The 20,354-nt window shown below is 32.4% G+C and overlaps 1 protein-coding gene across 1 annotated transcript in view; it reads right to left on the reverse strand.

Annotated features, from left to right (window-relative positions):
* Positions 1 to 211: 211 nt before the first annotated feature.
* LRP1B (LDL receptor related protein 1B) overlaps positions 212 to 20,354 on the reverse strand; it is a 1,815,754-nt gene continuing 1,795,611 nt past the window's right edge. The window contains exons 87-91 of the mRNA XM_041739937.1: positions 14,764 to 14,840; positions 7,363 to 7,453; positions 6,267 to 6,411; positions 3,336 to 3,434; positions 212 to 1,874 (exon numbers count right to left, since the gene is read on the reverse strand). Coding sequence (XP_041595871.1) covers positions 1,734 to 1,874; positions 3,336 to 3,434; positions 6,267 to 6,411; positions 7,363 to 7,453; positions 14,764 to 14,840 — 553 coding nt within the window. The 3' untranslated portion in view covers positions 212 to 1,733. The remainder of the gene's footprint in view (positions 1,875 to 3,335; positions 3,435 to 6,266; positions 6,412 to 7,362; positions 7,454 to 14,763; positions 14,841 to 20,354) is intronic.

The raw sequence follows: 20,354 nt of genomic DNA on the forward strand, positions 1-20,354 counted from the left end.
TAGAATTTCATTTAAATAAGTCAGTCAACAATTTTTTATAAAGTATTTAACACTTCATTGTAGAAACATAGGCAAAATGACTATTATAACCAAAATGAAAAATACTGTTCAATTTAAAAAATGTACTTAAACAAGAACCTGAAAAAGTTTATGATATGCATAACATTGTTCAAGCAAAATTGCACTAGTATTACATAAATCAATAGTTTATAAAGGCCTCAATATGGCAAAGTTTAGAAATAGGTAGTATGCATGCACATAGTACAACAAAAAGTCTCTTTATAAAACAGCAGTTTTTTTTTTTTAATGCTTGTACAAAGGGATAAAGAGCAACCACAAACATATTTCATCTGTTAGGTTAATACATTATGACAGCTAAAAGTCAGTCATGTCTATCAGAGGAACAAAAAGCCCTCCATACCTTATGAATAAATCTTTTGTGCCTTTAAAGATATCTGTATAAAAATGCTATCCTTTTTTATACAACTTAAATAAATCGTACTTGTTTCAATCAAAATTTGAAAACCAAAAAGTGAATGGCGGGGGTCCATGTGTTTTGCATAACTGGAAGAAACCAGAGTACCAGAGTAACTGGTCAGCATTTACACTCTCCACCTTTGATTATGGGCAGGTAATTGTTTTCCTATAACCTGGAAAGTTCTTTAAGAATATGTTTTGAATAGGGCAAATAACGGATTAGTCATACTGTGTATTGAAAATATTTACTAATTACTCTATACTATAATGGCTATTTTGCCTCTTTTGACCAAGCAAAGAGAACGCATTCGCATCATTGAAATTGTCATCAATTTGTGTGCTTATATATTATTGTTCAGTGTTCTGTGTAGTAAGGGGTTGGGTTAATCTTCCACAAAATGCACATGACTGGGAAGAACTTCCTAAGGCATGAGGACCCAATGCCCTGTTGTGCTCCAGGCTGGCTATTCACCTCAGGACCAAGGGAGAACGAAAGGTCTTATCCATAGCAAATGTAGTCTTTCCACTTCTGGTTATATTTTTGCTATGTTCTATCACCTAAATATAACTATTGTTTACAGGGTGTATATGTTTAGTATATCACAGAGAGTCCACTAAATTTTGGCAAATGTATTCATAGGTGTTCATGCAAATTATCAATTGTATATATTTTTAAAAGTTTTTTCCTCAAAATTTTTATCTATCACTTGGCAATCTAAGGCTAATTTCAAAGCAGGTGACGTTGGATTTGTGAGGGCTAGGTATTTTCAGCAGTCTGAATCAATCTTAATGGACACAAGGAAGAGAGTTGACCATTCAATCATTCTTCCATCAATTTAAATGGAAAAATAAAATGACATTGTATTACAGCTTTCAGACCATATAATGAAAAAGTGCAGAGATTCTGTTTGTTGATTAAGTAGAACCAAAAAAGTTCATATAAAATAGATTGCTCATATTCACACTACAAAGGAATATGTTGTTTGTAATTTTAACAAATTCAAAGGTGAGTCATATCAGCAGCATTGTTGTAAATTGTATTGTAGTGCAGTTCTTTTTCATAAAAATACCATACAAATGGTCAATCAATAGTCATCAGCAAAAAATAAAACCCAGAAAACTCAGATAACAATTAACCAGGAGTAAGATAAAGAAAGAGGTAATGCTGATGCCAAAACAAGTATAATACTGTTGGAACATACAAAAGTAATCCTTATATTTTATACATTTATACAGCATATAAAAGGTATCGCTGATTATGCCACCGTCTCTCTTATCCCAATTTCTATTTTCTTTGGAAGCAGTTCTTTCCTTTCATCAACACTTCCTAAGGAGTTTCGACAGTTTTGCCCATCCATATACAGTTTTGCATACACTGGATTGGAGTAATTTGTTGGCTGAAGGAGGAAAAGAAATAAAATTTTTCTCATCAGTTTTGATCACATTAGTTATTTTCTAGGATGTCTTTTTAATGTTAACAACATTTATATGCAATATATTTAATTTTCTAAATAGTAGTTTATAAATGTAATTTAAATTGTTTACAGACTTCAGTTGACTTTTGTGAGGTATTAGATAAAAACATAATTGTACATTTTTCAGGTAACTTGTGAATCTAAGTGGAACTTTGACATAAGAGTAAAAGCTGGAGGATATCTTTGTGAAGACAATATTCACTGAGACTTTATTTAAAAGAACAAAACATTAAACTAAATCATCTTATTTCCAGTCCGTACATTTGTCCCTTATTGCTGTTGCAGTGGCAGGAAAGATGTGTTTACAGAAAATTATCTAAATTGCTTGAGGCTTAGAATTTTTTCAATATGAAGTTAAAATCAGGAAAACAAAGAAAATAATAGTAAAATATATTGGTGGAATAGACTTTAAAATAGACAATATTTTTGCTTCAAACAACTCATACGTAATTATCATTGGAAATACTTTTGGACTCTTCCAAGGAATTGTGCATTCACAGTCATCTTAATTTTCATACTTAGAGCACTTTGAAGTAGAACTGATACATGTAAAAGTGATCTATTTCAGTTGAAAAACATGCAGCATTCATTGTTTTTTATTAACTGCAACTTAACCCAAGAAATTACTGCCTAATTTTTGTTTAATTTTGTTTTGTCTTCTCATCAACAGAACACTAAATCTTAGTTCCGACAAAGAAACATATAATCTTTGAGCCATGCAATGAGACAAACATGATAAAAAATGAGAATGAAAACAGCTGATGGGAGAGATGTTTAGGGGAGAACATACTCATTCCTGTGAATCTTTATACCCTTATTTTTAGACCTCTTCCATCTACCATGAACTATGTAACCTAAGACAGAGTATTTTCCTCTAGAATCTAGTCACTTAATTAAAAAAATAAAATAAATAAGAGTGGCTTTTATTAGACCACTTCTAATTTCTCAATATGATGGCATATTTTGTAGTATATTTTTATTTAAGTGAACATCAAACTTACATATACTAAACACAACATTAATTGGAAGTGAATCAAACCAAACATGAATTTAAGCTTAAATTAATCAGTTTAAATTTCTGGCTAGAGAATTCCAAAAATAGCAAATATTCATTTTTTTATTGTTAAAGTGCTATGACATTTTCAAAATCAGCAGAAGAGATATTTCTACTTAATAGCTTGTCTAAAATGATAACATGTTTTATATGTAGTCTTGCATAAGCAGGACGTCTAACATAAGCCTCTGATTTTAATGCTGTTTTGAAATCTCTTGTTAATTAAAAACTCAATTAAAGACAGGCCCTATCTAAGTCTAGCCATCATCTTTCATTGCGAGGGTTTCTGTGATGGAATGGATATGGAATAATGAATTTTCTTCTCTCACCCCAGCAGTTAGTGGTCCTTTCAAATCAGAGTTTAGGTAGATGGGCGGCGCTGTGTGTGGAAGCTTGAAAGCACTGGACCCTCCCCCTATATACCTGGCCTGTATGTAAACAGAGAGTTTTAGTTTCCATAATATCATGGAACGATTTTCATTGACATAAACTCATAGTAAGTTATAAGAACAGCATAAAGATGCTCATTAGCCCTCGGGCATATTGTATTCATAGTAACTTTAATAAACTAAGAAAAAAACTGTTAATATTGGATCTGTGCTTCATAAGTAGACAGTTTTAGTATGTACATCTTCCTGATAGACATGCCATGCCTCAAGTAATCTCCATACATTTCTATTTATTTAACTTCATCTTTCCCAAAGAAATCATCTTTGCTAACTGCTCTGTGAAAAATACACAAGCCTCCCCCACTTAAGGTTTGTCACATTGAAAAGTTCTGACAGTAGCATATTCTGAACACTCAAATATCTGTCTGCTTCCAATTAAAGATTCATCACCATTCTGTATTTTAAACAAATAAAAATCTGGCACTTAAAAAAATTCTGTATTTTTGAAATCTGACTCTCCAGATGAATTACTAATTAAAATGGTTTACTAAGACTCCATGCAAGAACATTGACTTTAGATTTTCTTGGGTCTAAGAGCAGAATTAGTCAGTCGGGTACACTCATATTTGGGATAGCGATCCAAAAGAGGGAAAAATAGATAAAAAGTTGAAAAGCATAAAAATTATGTTCAAATTTGAAGTAAATTAAAGGCGAATTGAAAATAAAAGCTGTCAATTCTTAACAATAAATAGTCACAAAGTTTGAGATAAGGGCAAGGGTCTCAGAAAAAGATTTTAAATATAACCTCAGGTCAATACTGCCTCTTCATTTTCCCCCACAAAGATCTCTTTGAAAAAATATTGAAAATAATCTAAGGTTTGTGATGAATTTGGAGATAAAACCAGTAAACACTAATTTCTCTTTTTTGTGATCTTCAAACTATTCTGTGATTACCTCCATAGTCAAATCTTTTTTATTAACCGTATTTACTATTTCAATTATTTTGATTAAAAGGTATGATTGAAGTATACATTTATCCATTTTGAAAATAATGAAAATGCTCTATAAAATCATTTTTATGTGTAATACAGTTTTTATTTGATCACATCATGACTATATCAAACCATCATGACTCAGCAGATACTGTATGAAAAATATTTGATCATTAAGGTTGCTTTAGTGTAGCCTCCTGCTTTCCAAAAGTGCTTATACCTATTAGGACTAGTTGTGTTTTCTTTGTAGTTACTTCTTAGGCAACAATTCATATTTACATTTCAAAAATCAGAGCTAGCTAGACTCAGCCATCTAAGTCACATTAATGTAATTTTGGTCAATCAGTAAGCAAATTGGTAAGTAAATATCTATTGAATGTCATGTGCAAAGTACATTAAAAGTATATCTGGGGGGCACTGAAGCATAGTTTAATCTTCCTAGAGTAAATAGAAAAAAATTTAAATGGAGTACTAAAAAGCTATTTTCTTTAAGTATCTAAAATTGGCTTAATTCTATCACTAGAAATAAAAATGATGGGGAAAAAATGAGAACTCTCCTTCTGAAAAGTATATAAAGTATGTCCTCATCAGTTCATATACTACTTATATACACTGTAGTTTTTCCTAAGAAAAATTCAAAGAATAAGAAAAGTCTATTATTTAATATGTCTTTCTTCTTCATAGATAAATTGTCAAATAACAATGTGTACCATATGTATAGTCTTTCGCTTTCAAGTGGAAAACAGCAAAACTTAGGGTTCCAGATTTATTTCATGAACAATTTCAAATATAGGAGTTAATTAATAATTAATAGTAAATACAAATTTACTTCTAATTAGGAAAAAAATTACTACAATATCTTTTTATAGTGTAAAGATTTATACATACAGTAACAATTGATTCTTTTTTGGAGAAATAAATATTTGACCATCAATTTCAGTCTCACTATGGATTCAGAACTAGCCTAAATGTGTGGGACCCTATTCAATTCAACATCTTTGGGAGCAGCTGTTGCTATAAGTTGAACCCATTTGGAGATAGATCAGTCACTGTGATTATTTACAATGTAAATGTGGATTTAGGGCAAAAGACCTTTAATATATCAGAAAATAAATTAACCATTTAATAAATGAATGAATACGCTAAGAAAAATCAATTCCATAATAGGAAACAAATGTTCTTAATTCACAATAAAATATTCTGTAATTATCATGTAAAATATGAAGATAATACAGTGTAGTGGATCTTTGCAAGTTTACTTTATATGGATAATTGTATTGTTTATCTATTTCTTTTTAAAGCTGCTCATCTGAGCATATAATAAGAACAGAAAATTTACCAAAAAAAGTCAGATTTTTCGGCTTTGTGTATCAATGACATGACTCAAATCAATAAGAAGGCTATCATGGCAGAAAAAAATATTTTCCAAAAGTAATTTGATTACAAACAAATCCAAGGGCACAGCTTAGTTGAATCAGTGAAACAAAACACTACTGGAAATAAAATACTTACTTTGGCAATGAAGTACTGCACTCTTTATATTATTAAAAAATAAATCAGACAGTATTTTTATACTAGGCTGTATATTTAGATATTTTAGCATGTCAATACATTTGGGTAAGACATTTTAAATAAACTATACACATTTATAAACTAAATGAATGAATAAATGCATATATTCTAAAATATGTTATCTTAACTTCATGCTTCAGGTCCATAATTTTATTTTTTCTTTAAAAGAGACTGTAACATTCAATGCATCCTTAAGTTATTTAATATAACATGAGATAAAGGAAATATTAAAATTCAGGACTGTCTTACAGATAAATGACTCGCCGGGATGTTAATGCTTACTCTTCATCATCTTAAAACATATTACCTTTGTTGCATCTACCATAAAACCAGGATCTAAAAGACCTCCATCGTTGTGATCATGATCCACCTCATACATGTTATAAGATGGATTGCCAATTTCTACGTTGATTCCTCCATTGATAATAGGCTGTCTTCTAATAGTTTTTGTCCTAGAATATATGAACATTAATGTAAGTGTAAACTGTCTCAATATTAAAATCATGATACATAAAGCCATTTTATTTGTAGATTTACTGACAATATAATTCATAGAGAGTTCTTAAATAAAGTGCATTCAAAATAAACGATATTTATCAAGCCATAGAAGAACAAAAAGGGTCTTAATGTGGTAAGTTATTTCCTCGAATTATTTAGATTTAACTGCAAAAAATGCACTTGGAGCATATTCCTATTAAATAATTAATACATTAATTGAAACTGAATATTCACTAATTCATTATTTTTTAAATTCACTTTGACCTATGATTTCTGAAAATCATGACTAAAAGTAGTGATAAAGAATCTTTGAAATAAAATTTCAATCCCCAAGTCATCCGTTTAAAAAAAAAAAACAAAACTCTCACAAACACTTGGTTCTAGATAATAACTTTATAGACTACATATACCTTCCAGATCTTTATAACTGCATAGTCACATAAATTGAAAAATTACACTTTGAGGAATTTATAAACTATACCAATGCAGAATTTGTGAATGAAATGCACACATGTGATATAAAAGACATATTCAGCATCATTGTATTGACATCACTAATCTTACACATTACGATAATAGGATGCACTTCAGAGATTCTTGCTGTTTCATGGAAAAATTACCACAGCTGTAAAATTCAACTGAAATTTTAATTAACATGTCCTCTTGTTAGTTTTGTTAGAATATATAAATAGAGCCATTCTATTAACATAACAAGGGAAAACTGTCTAAATTATACTCACTTTAAAATGAAACAGAAGGATAAAATGGTTTGAAAACAAGATTTTGCACTTGGAATAACTAAATCATGTTGTTAAGAATTTTAAAAATTAAAGGGGAAACGTCACTACATATCTGTAACTATATGTGTAATTTATTTACTGACTGTCTAAACCATGGAATCTTACCTTCTTTTTCTTTTACAAAGCACTAAACCAATTACTAAGGTTGTTATCAAAGTCACCAGGAGAACTAGAGGCACAATGATGGCAATGCTTCCTGAAAAATAAATAAATGAATAGGTGAACACATAAATAAAATGAATTAAAATCTGATATAACTGAATATTATATCAAATGATTTGACCACTGATATCATGAAAAGAAAGCTCAGGCCAAACATCTATATTCTTAGTTCATATCCATGTTACTGAAAAATCACTCTCCTATTAAGATTTTTTTTTTTATAATTCAGTAACATTTATTTTACATAAAACAATTTTCAAAGAATACATTTAAAAACCATCTAGATACTGATTTTATTGCATTACAAAAAATTAAGAGGCACAATTTAGTATTCAAATAAACTGTGAGGGGTGGAGGCGGGGCTTAAGATCGCTACAGTGGTGTTCCTTAGTCACTTAAAGGCTCTGGGAACAAGAGTCTTTAATGAGGCAGTAGTGCACTTCATTTAGTAGGAATAAATCACATAAAATATATACTTTTATACAGAAAGTGTTATTGTATTACCACTTTCAATTACTTTATAAAAACTTCATTTTGAATTGCACAAAAGTTCTTTAAAATTGGTAACTCCCAGAATATAGGGCTTAGAACTAAGTATCTTGATCTGCTGGAAATGTTTCTTTAGATATCTTTCATTAATATGTTGCAGTTAAATCTCTTGAGGTTAGAAATACTGATTTGTCAGTCTGAGTGTGATTCTCACTACACACATTTACTTTCAAGGAGTACACGCGGCAAGTCAGATTGCAGCCTCGCCAATTAGGACATCAGTGTTGGATACTGATATACATAGGCCTAATATCAGTTTCACATCTTCCTTAGAGTGAGTCCTTGTATAGGTTATTTAAAACTGAGGGCTTCTGCTTCTCACCAATAAAACAGAGACAGGGAGATCTATAATACAGGGCTATTAGAATGGGGTGTGGGGAGGCAAGGGGGATTCTCTTTCTTAAATTCCAGTTCCAGAATAATGTCAGCAAAATAAATCTGAGGATTTGGCCTTATGTTGTTAATGTCCATTTTCACATTTTTCATGTATTTATAAAAATTATCTTAGGCTATAATCACCTATCTTCAAAATGGAATAAATGATCTGTGAAATAGATCTCCAAGAGTGGTCAGAGAAACTGGGTCTAGTTTTTATGCATCTGAGCATAGGGGAGAACCTCTGCTTCTGCCTTGGTAACAAGAGCAACTATCTCTGTCTTCCCAGAGGAAGGAGACAATGCCCCTTTGCTGCTAACGTGATCCACAGGAAAACACCTACCGTTGTGTGATTTATGCAGGAAGAAAACTGAATGTGATGGTTTCTTAATAACAGGAGAGTATTAAGTAGCTTGATCAACAGTGTAATGTTAATTTTTCCAACATACAAATATCTAGAGCCTGTGAGAAAAAAGCTTTGTCTATTTAGAATAAACATCTGGTTGATTCATTTGAGTCCGCTTAAAATTAAAACAAATGAGTCCCAAAAGGAATTGAAATTTTTTGTGGGGATCTGGAATGCCTCAAGAATGAAATGTTAGGAATTATGAAATATATGAATTTCCTCTACAAATACACATACATGTAAAAATAATATAGTAGAAAAATTGTTAATATTTAGCACAATAAACAGCTGCATAAGGTCTATAAAACAGTAACATAGATCAGTTTTGATAGCTCTAGACAGAAGATATCAGTATGACATAGTCCATACTGGAGATTGCTTACCAAAATACCAAAAAGTCTTTTTTAAGGAAATCTCACATATAAGATAATCTTCCTTTCTTTAAAAAAAAGTAAAATAACTAACCCTTCCATGCAAGAAAAAAAAAAATGACTTGCTTTATTTAGTCGGTTCCTAAAATGTAAAACTCATTTTATTTTATTTATTTTTAAGGATTTTATTTATTTATTCATGAGAGAGAGAGAGAGAGAGAGAGAGAGGCAGAGACATAGGCAGAGGGAGAAGCAGGCTCCATGCAGGGAGCCCGATGTGGGACTCGATCTCAGGACCCCAGGATCATGACCTGAGCCAAATGCAACGTTCAACTGCTGAGCCACCCAGGGGTCCCTAAAACTAATTTTATTATTTCATGTTCTTACCAAAACTATACAACAACTTCATGTGTTTGATATTATATTACCTTCTAGGTTTGGGGAAAGTGAACTTTATATGAATGTGTAATTTATTAGTAATTAATGAAAGCAGAGAATCTGGCACCTTGGATAGTAATTAACATTTATTCACAAATTTTTAAATACCAGTGAACAGCTTGGTATCTTCATAAACTATGACTTCAACTGACTGATCATGACTTTATAAATATTCTTACTTTATTATTTATATTTTTCCCTTATAATTTGTGGTAAATTGGTAGATATAAAATACTTACCAATTCTGGCCTTAGGGTATACAAAGTTACTTTCCCATCACTGCCAATTGTACACTATTTAAAAATATATTTTACTTATTCTATGTAGTTTCCTCTATTCCTATTTAAGGTAGAAATGCTGTTATATATACATACTAAAAATTTTACCTATCTCTTTCTTTTTCTTTGTCCCATTTGTGATGACAGTTCCAACTCCTTACACTGTAGCCCTTTTAGAACCTAGAATTCTAATATGTTTATATAAAAAAAAAACACAACTGTAATAATGCTTAGTGTAGCCAGTAAATAATGCAGGGTGGCAGTTGGGCAAGTTTTTAAAATTGGGTTTTATAAAATTTTTATATCAAGGAAAATAATTGGCAACAACATATATCTTTAGAATTAGAAGACAGATTTTTTTTCAAAATAAGTAGAATATATAGCAGCAAATATATTGTAACATATATCAATCAAAGTTTACTGCAGGTTATTTTTTTTTTAGCTGTAACTTATTGGTGGATTGTTCTAAGCTGATTTTTTAAAAAGCACATTCAGTACTTATTGAAGATAGACAGGGTATCTCGACATCTCGATAACCTTGTCACTTAAAATACAAATCTTTCTTTATACAGATTGTTAGGTTGCAGAGACCCTTTCTCTGGGAGAGGCAGGATAGCACAGCAGTTGAGATAATAAACGGTGGAGCCAGACTATCTTTGTCCAAATCTCAGCTTTCTAACAACTATACTTGGGCAAATTAGTTATCTCTGTCTCAGTTCACTCATCCATAAAATGAATGTCATCATTAATACCACCTCATAGTAATGTAAATAGGATTGTCTATTATATAGAAAGTGTGACATACATGTTTATTACATAATTAAAAACATATTATTGCCATAGCACTGCGCTTGAGTGGGGGAAGGAGGTGAGATCATTTGGGGATATGTTGAACTTAAGATTTCCATGGAATACTGAATGATATAGATATTGCTATGGGCATGGATATAGAAATTGTGCAGTGGGACCTATGTCTCAAACTCAGGAGACAAACCAGGATTGATAATAGAAATTTAGGGGTAATTGACATAAATTTGGTAAGTGAGGTCAAGAATTATGGACCAACATGAAGAGTAAGTGACGAATGAGTTGTTCAAGAAGAGACAGGGAAAATGTATCTCACAAAGAAGAGAGTTGCTTCAAGAGGTAAGAAGAGAACCAGAATAATTCAGTATCATGGAAGTCAGAGCGAGACAATCTCAACCTTTGTTTATTGGTTGAATTTATAGTGGAAAAATATAAGCATTAAATATGCCATTACAATTTTTTTTAACTTTTTTTTTTTTAATTTATTTATGATAGTCACAGAGAGAGAAAGAGAGGCAGAGACACAGGCAGAGGGAGAAGCAGGCTCCATGCACCGGGAGCCCGACGTGGGATTCGATCCCGGGTCTCCAGGATCGCGCCCTGGGCCAAAGGCAGGCGCCAAACCGCTGCGCCACCCAGGGATCCCATATGCCATTACAATTAATCTCTTTTGACATGTTGCTACATATTCTGCTCTTAAATTCATGTTCACATACATGTATAAATGTGAATGTAGATATGTTTTTGTGATTAGGATGTTTTCTTTTGAGCATTATGATAAACAAAAATTATAAAGAAAATATCCTCACTTTGTATCACTCTCTCTCATCCCCTTGATCCCAGCACACTGGTCTTTAAGTCCCTTGAGCATCTCTCTTTCTTGTTCCAGGGTTTCCATACCTGCTGTCTGTCCCTTGTGTTTGAAATACCCTCAGCTTCTTCTCTTTTTAATCCTTCAAATCTCAGCTTCTATATCATCACTTCAGAGAAATCACTCCTGACCTCAGATCTCCTCTGCCGTTCTCTATTTTTTGCTTTTATTTTTGCTTCCTTAACAAAACCAATCAAAACTTACAATTATTTCATAAATCTCCGTGCTTACTCATTTGTTTCCTTGCTTGTTTTATTTCTGTTTACCCTTCTAGAACCTCAGCTTCATTGAAGAGGCACTGTCTGTCTCACTCACTCACTTTTCTCTGGGATCTCATTCAGTACTTGACACTTTGTTGAGGCTTAATAAATATTTGATTTGGAAGAATTAGGACAAAGCATTATTTTGTTGCATGTTTCAGTTATCTCTCTATATCTGCAAATTGTTGGTTCCTTGGTGCACGTAATTAGTCATTTTTTTTCTATTTTAAAACAAGATGGTATAAAAGAGATAAGGGCAAAATAGGAAAAGAGGAAACACAACTCCGTAACAGATACCACATCTCTGTTGTCACTGCACTAAAATAGAGCATCTCAATATTACTGCCTCACAAATGCTGAGTATATTTTTATCCTCTTTTATTTTAGCAAATACGAATAGCATAATTCAAAAATTGAGCATCCACTCCCTTAAAACTTGAGGTAAAATTTAAATAGAAGTGCCCAAGGAATATTTTATCATATTTAATTTAAAACTCTTCAAAAACTTCAGAAGAGTCAGACTAGCTTCTTTTAAGTGGAACCTCAGCAGAACATGCTAGGCTAATAGATCCACTTAATTCCACAGGCTGATTTTTTTAGATACTTAAAACAACAAAGGCCAGAAAACATCAGTATGAGTACTCAGAGATGATTAAGAAGCTGTGCATCAATTAGAAAGGTAAATCTCCGTGCAGGCTGACAGCAGTCAGGCCAACAGAAGCAGTGTATTCTTTATTATTCCAGGGTCCAGTTATGGAATGCTTCACTGTTAGTGGAAACGCAGATCTGAAAACACACTGCTAAAGTGTCTACCTATCTTATCGGGCAGATGATTTTTCCCCAAGTTTGGGGAACATTTGACAACCATTTAAAACTATTGGGCTTTATCTTACGTAGGATCAGTTTAACTAGTTTTTTCCCCCTTCTTTCAAAGTTATTGAGGCAAGTTTCTGTAAGCATAAATGTCTGATGATAAGTACCTTTTAATAGTGTCATTATGTGGTCAACTTTGCTCAAATTTAAGAAAATCTGACATTTACATAGCTAATAGCCCTTTCAATGTGCATTGATACTTCTATTAAATTTAATGACTTTAAATCAGTGATGGAAGGAAGGACATTAGAGTCTTTGATAAAGGATTACAAATACTTGCGACTCTTTCTGTCTGATACAGTCTCTGTTTTAGAACTGCTGTATGTGATTAGAGACTTCTGCCTTGTAAGGGAGCTTTTTGCCCCTGCAAATAATTGGAGACTTCACCTTCCAATAAAAACATCTGGTGTTCCCCTCCTGCAAACCATTTCCAAACACCAAACTTTCCTTTGTGGATGGAACTTATGTAAAATTTGAAAATTGAATGGATGTGCTACTTTATATCCTTCTTTCCTTTTCAGAGTTTATCAATATTTAAAATTGTTTTCGACTCTTTAAAAGGCTATGTATTTCAGTCATCTTAGATAATTGAGAGATTGCCGGAAATAAAAGCCTAACATATAACTTGTCTTCATAATTCTCAGCTTATAAATTCAGTGTGTTCCATAGGTTCAAATGCATTTGAACTGCATTTTTCATTTAAAAACAGTGCTGTTGGGCAGCCCCGGTGGCCCAGCGGTTTAGCGCCACCTTCAGCCAGGGGTGTGATCCTGGAGACTGGAGATGGAGTCCCACGTGGAGCTCCCTGCACAGAGCCTGCTTCTCCCTCTGCCTGTGTCTGTCTGTCTCTCTGTCTCTGTCTGTTATGAATGAATGAATGAATGAATAAATAAATAAATAAATAAATAAATATCTAAAAAAAACCCCAATGTTCTTAATTATTGTTGAGTTTTGTAACTGGAAAATCATATGTAAATGAGTGTGCCTCCAGAACTATTATTGGCAACATGTGTATGAGCTCTAGATCCTGGGAAGAAAGAATAGGACACTTAATTCCAAGAATAGTTTCACCATATTAAGAATAGTTGCACACAATGAAAGAACAGCTTCCAGAACCATTTCAAGTAGATCTCTCTGGGCATGGTGGCCAAACTAAATAACTGCAATTTCAAGGTTTCTGCCAATAATGTCATGTAGGGTACAAAAATGGCATTCTTTTCACTTTGACAGTCTTTCCTTTTTCACAAACTCCATGATACGTTTTTTTGTTTTCATGAAACTTTTTTTTTTTTTCCACCAGAGGAAAACTGGTAAGGCAAGCATTTGTCCATCAGTGAAGTTACTTTTCTTCTTCAAGAATATATTTACCCACTTACTAGATATTACATATTTCAAAAGTTCTCCTCTCATAATAAAATGCATGACAATATGTGTGAATTGGGAAACTTTATTTTTGACTTTCATTTTGAAAATCTTTATAAAATCGTTTAAAGTTGTTAAAAATATACACAACAGACACACACAATGATGATGTAGATGGACTTTCAAATCCAGATGTAGTCCTGAGACTACAGCTGCATAAAGCAATTTGTAAAATGCTGAGCTATATTTTAATACAGTTCAAAACCAATACTTTGAAGACAAAGAAGCAATAAATCAACCACGATTCTTATTGCTTGTTAATATATTTTTCCTTAAGTCTACCAGTCAAGATTGCTTTATAACGACATACTGAAATGCAATCCAAGAAAATACACTTTGGTCTAATTAAAACATGGAATTACTTTTTTTCCTGGAGCATTTTCATATCCATTGTGCTATTTGCAGCCTTGGTAGCTGATGGACATTTCTCCAGAAAAGGTTATGCTAGGTTTGACAATGTGCATTCTGAAAACTGCCCAAGTTTGCTGTCTGAAAGAGCACATAAATGCTAGAACCTGTCACCAGGTGAGCTCAGTGCTTCATCTTTCCAAAAACAACTGGATTGCAATGCATCTCCTGCAGAATTCCGTGAAGGACACTTTCCAAGATTCAAGTCCCCCAGTCATGGCATACAATACAATTCCTGCACCATATGGAACACCCACCACCCAATATATTAACCTGAAGAACTTACTTGTGTTAATATGATCAGACTTGCTGCTCTTTGGGGCTGGTCTCTCACACTGTGTGCCTGACCAGTTGGTGGAACATCTAGAAAAATTAAAAAAATAAAGAAGAAAAATTGGTTTATAATAAAACTCACAAATCTGCTAATATAATAACTTTAACCAAATGAAATGAAGGGCCAGCCATCACTTATTCATAAATATTAGGTATAGAGTTCTGCTAATGTCCTGTATATTGCCAGTATGTGGAGGGTAGTTTCAACTGGACGTCATTTGTTGAAATTTTTTTTTAAATTTAGGTTTACAGTCATTTTTCTTTATCCTATGTTAAAACTTAAATTTAGTATATTTTATAGCAAAACTGAAATCTTAATTAAGAATTAGGAATCAATTTAAGAAGTACTGAAAATTGCAAGTAGCCACAATAAAAACTGAGTTGGCCTGTCAAGCAGATCAATCTTTAAGTTTCTGGGACTTTTTTTCCCCCTGGCCTGCTCTATGTCCAAAGTTTAATTAAACACCCAACAGCAAATGGTCATCTGTCTCAGTTCAAACTGCAGAATTTTTACTCTTCTAATCATGCATAGGGAAATGCAGTCCGTTCCCATTTAAAATCAGACTTCTGTCTCTATGGAATCAAGAAAACATGCCCAAGTTTTTAGTGGAAGAAGCAGTCTTCCCCATATAGGTACCATGACACTATGATGAAAAGTCTCACAGAGGGTGAAAATAATAGATCTAGTTAAAGTCCTTTACTTAAACATAAATCACAGCCATATAATTAGCTGGATGCATCAAAATAAATGCTGGAATGGTTTTAGCTACATTTCAATAATGCCTATTGGCTAGCCCAAGATGCCTCTGTGCATCTGTCAGAGGAAATCCACAGAGAGACCGCTTAATTGGCTTCAATTCTTATTTAAAATGACTGTCAAATGTCACCATATTAAGAATAGTTGCACACAATGAAAGAACAGCTTCCAGAACCATTTCAAGTAGATCTCTCTGGGCATGGTGGCCAAACTAAATAACTGCAATTTCAAGGTTTCTGCCAATAATGTCATAGTCAATTCAGATAGCTGAAGCTGTGCTTGGAACAAGGCTTCGATGATGCCATGTGAATTATCTGGGATATCTCTGAGTACAGCGTTGGCTCTCCTAAAACATGGGTGAAAGCTCATAAAATCATCATGACTGAAAACTTCAAATCATGAAAACAAAAATTTGTTTCATTAAAGCATATATTAATGTCAGCATAATTGACAATAATGTTATAATTCAAGAATATAGTTATTTGATTAATAATGATATTGTAAAAGTATGAGTATGGATTATGGTTTAAATGAATATTAATATATTATTATTAGGTCATCATTCATGCATCATCTTACCTTTTTGTTTAGATTTTTTATAACAAGTTTATGTATCTATTTCCTATACACATTTACTATATACCATAATGCAATAAATCATTAAAGTAGATAAATAAATTTTAAGGCCAGGTCAATGACTCTGTCTACATTCCTGAAGTAAGGTAATGGAATGAGCACATTTTTACAAAATTATAATAAAATGAACAATGGATAAAATCATTGATTTTTAAAAGTCATTTCTTTTCCTCACCTGTGGTTTTACAGATGATCGATCTACAAAAGTGTTCCAATTCTTTACAGTTTGTAATTCTTGACACAGTCCACAGATAATTCAAAATAATGTGTTTAGGATGATTTTGTAAAATGTTGTTGGAGTGAATTCTGATCATTGCAAAATTCTTTCTGTTTTACATAGCTTTACATTTGTCAAATCTTCCTGAGGAAGTTTTACATACTAATGGAAAAAAGACCAATACTGATTGCTTAATAATTTTGTTATATAGCTTATGTATTCAAGGTTATTTTTGTGCAGGCATATTGAATTACTGATTAAAATATAAAGATTGGCTCTTTACATTACCTTCTTTGATAACCAAATAAAAATAAACCTAAATCAGGGTTCATATTAAATAAGAAGAAAGACCTGAGATACATTTTTTTATGTTATTACTAGAGATAAGAACCTCTGGGCTCATCATTACACTGAGATGCTTAGAAGTCAAAAAGTGAAATTGCTCAAAATAGGAGGATTAAATGCTAAATTACCAGATTGTGTTTGGACACGAACATCACATATTTTAATTACTTTAGGAAGTGATGAAATATATGGCTTTACAAGCCCAGAAGAATAAAAAGAAATTTTTAAGCAAACAAGCAAGGATAGTGTTATTCTTAATTCCAAACTCTGGAATTATTTAGGTAAGACAGGTGGTGTTTCTGAACTGTACTAATTATCTATTTTATCCAGAGCTTGGAACCCAGTATTTATGATGGATAAAAGAAATCACCTACTAATGGTAATAAATCTCTTCTCTTTTAAATTGTGGAACCACTTTTAAATTCCTAATCTTCAAGGAATATTTTACTTATTACATACTGGAAAAAACTCTCAAAGACGGTGCTGGAGAAATAATTAATTTTAACAGTTATACATCTTAATAAGCTGATGATCACCTTGCAATTTTCCCTATACTCCTTATAAAACAATGTTTTATGGCCAAAGATAAAATGTACTCTACTGTTCAACATTTGTTACATTTTTAAAAAATTATCTCTTTTGAGATACTAAATCAAATAGAAGTCATTATTCTTGTTGCCTACCTTACAAAATGACTACTTAAGGCATTTGCTGCTCCACGAGCTCTTCTTCCAGTGGTTGATTTAAGACCAAGGACTTTTACCATCTTTAAAGAAATTCATAAATTTTTATACTCTGAATAGACTACAATGATCAAAGCTATTAAGGGCAGAACATTTAGGAATCGGAATATCTGAGGATCATCAAAATTTCTTGTCCAAATCCTCACTGAATCATTTGCATTACTGTGCTGACTATGATATTTCTGGCATCTCTTTTTCATTATTCCTCAAGTAAAATCCACAGTCCATGCCCCGGTCACCTTTAATCTGTACTGTTGTAATCCACTGCTACCTACTAGTTATCTTCAGATAATTGTCTTCAAGGAAGTCCTTCGTGTACCTCCCAAGATTTAAAATAATTTTTTAAATGTTTTTTAAAGTTTATTAATTTATTTAAAATATTTTATTTATTTATTCATGAGAGACACAGAGAGACAGGCAGAGACACAGGCAGAGGGAGAAGCAGGCTTCATGCAGGGAGCCCAATGTGGGACTCAATCCCGGGACCCCGGGGTCACACCCTGAGCCCAAGGCAGGCGCTAAACTGCTGAGCCACCCAGGGATCCCCTATTTATTTATTTTAGGGAGGGAGGGAGAGGGGCAGAAGGAAAGAATATCCAAGCAGAATCCTGTTGAGTGCAGAGCCCAACACAAGGCTCAATCTCATGAGCCATGAGATCAGGACCTGAACAGAAACCAAGAATTTGATGCTTAACTGACTGAGCCCCACAGATGACTACCTGCCTTTTCTTTATTCCTTACCAGCACAAACACTTCTGTGTCATTCCTTTTACTCTTATTCTATAGGTTGTTTCCTACTATCCTTAACCTTAGGACAATAAAAATCCCCTTCTTTTTCTTATGTGTTTACCACTATGGCAGTCTGAATTATTTAACATTTTTAACACTGGTGAATTTTAACTAAGTATTGTTGGAACATAGATAGAAAGAGAGAGAAAGAGGTAGAGAGAGACTTATTTATCTAAACTATCTTTTATCTTTCTTTTTTTCACATCATCATATAAAGATATTGCTTCTGGCAGGTTTTTTATACATTTTTTTTCATCATGATAAATGTACAATTAAATCTCCATCTTCTGTTTCTCCCACCCTCCTGTCCACCTCCCCTGTGGTAACCATTTGTTCTCTATAGGTAAGAGTCTGTTTCTTGGCTTCTCTCTAATTTTTTCTTTGCTCATCTGTTTTGTTTCTTAAATTCCACACATGAGTGAGATCATATGGTATCTGTCTTTCTCTGATTGACGTATTTAACTTAGCATTATACTCTCTAGCTCTATCTATGTTATTGCAAATGGAAAGATTTCATTCCTTTTTTATGGCTCCTAGCAGTTTCTCGAAGTCAATAGCTGCCTGGTAAAGTGTTATAGATTTTACAGTTTTTGACTTCTTCCCTTCTCTCTAAGGCTATTGACATTAAAAAGAAGATTATTTACTGCTGCATTGTTTTCTTAATCTTATTCTTCCACTTACATTATAGCTATATGTATAAAATAGTCTGAATTCTAATATATTTTGTGATATTTCATTATGTACTATATTAGTATGGTTAGCAAACTGAAAAAAAAATTGCTAAAATTGAAATTCTAGAGTCCCCTATATCAGGGATTTTCATTAAGTAGCTTGGAGTTTGGACCAGAAATCTTTACTTTGACGAAGTGATTCTGATGCAAGTAATTCACAAATCACACTTCAAGAAATATTTGAGACAACTTATTGCTATAGTCCCATAGACTTTGTCCTTATATCAAATATTATTTGATCTTTTAAAAAAATTTTTGGGTGAGAATAATAATATGCATGCCCAGCATGATTATTCAGAAGATTAAATTATATTGGTAAAAGTTCTTTACATAGTATTAGAAAGCTGAGTAAGTTTTTGATTTTGATAACTAATTTTCATCTGAATGTTACTATATAAAATATGCAGTTAGTTAAAAAGTAGTGTTTAGAGGACTTAGTTAGTAGTTACTGTGTCCTTTAAAAATTTGTGAAATTACTGTATAGTTATAATATACTCTGTTTCAATTGTAATATTCTGTATCACAAGGGAATGCCTTTATGTAAAGGCAATAGCAGAACAGATATTACTAGGAAGAATAGTAAACATTTTCAGAATATCAAAATCAGGTTGGCAAATATAAAGGGGATAAAAAATAATCTCTAAAAGGAACAGTTTTTATATGTAAGCATAGATACAAGACATATAATTAAACTGTCCAAAATACTGCTATCTCTGAAGTAGTACAGTGATTGAGAATTGAGAATATTAGATACAAAATACGACAGGTGTTGTAAAATCCGAGATACTACCTTTCACTGTATAACAATGATCAACTTACATGGACTACAAATGTCATTTTGCAGAAATGTGGTCTAGAGTCACCTGCTTTGGGAGAAGTTCAAAATAAAATAATGAGATTAATATCTACTCCCTTTTTTCATCAAATTTAAAGGTCACGGGACTCTTCTGACCAACCAAAGTAAAATTCAAAGGTGAACCTTAAAGTAATTTGGAATTGAATTTCTCCTCCTCGATATATGTGCTAGGCTACCCTTATTAACCATGATGATAGAGACATTCAGGGAAAAAAAAAAAACTCACATGGGAAAAAATGGCACAAAGGGATTAAGGAAACCTTAGAAAACTTGTGCATAATGCCATGCATGCTTTAGTGTTCCAAAAGCTTCAGTTAAAAAAAATGAAAAATACTACATTTTGTGCACTAGATTTATATAGTAGTATTTCCATATTTATGTAAAGAAATTTAAAAAAAAAAGCACTGGCAAAATACTTTGTCCAATTAATTTTGCAAATTTCTGGTGTTGAAATGACTGCATTTGCATGG

Source organism: Vulpes lagopus, chromosome 24, assembly GCF_018345385.1.
Source record: "Vulpes lagopus strain Blue_001 chromosome 24, ASM1834538v1, whole genome shotgun sequence".
Taxonomy (NCBI): domain Eukaryota; kingdom Metazoa; phylum Chordata; class Mammalia; order Carnivora; family Canidae; genus Vulpes; species Vulpes lagopus.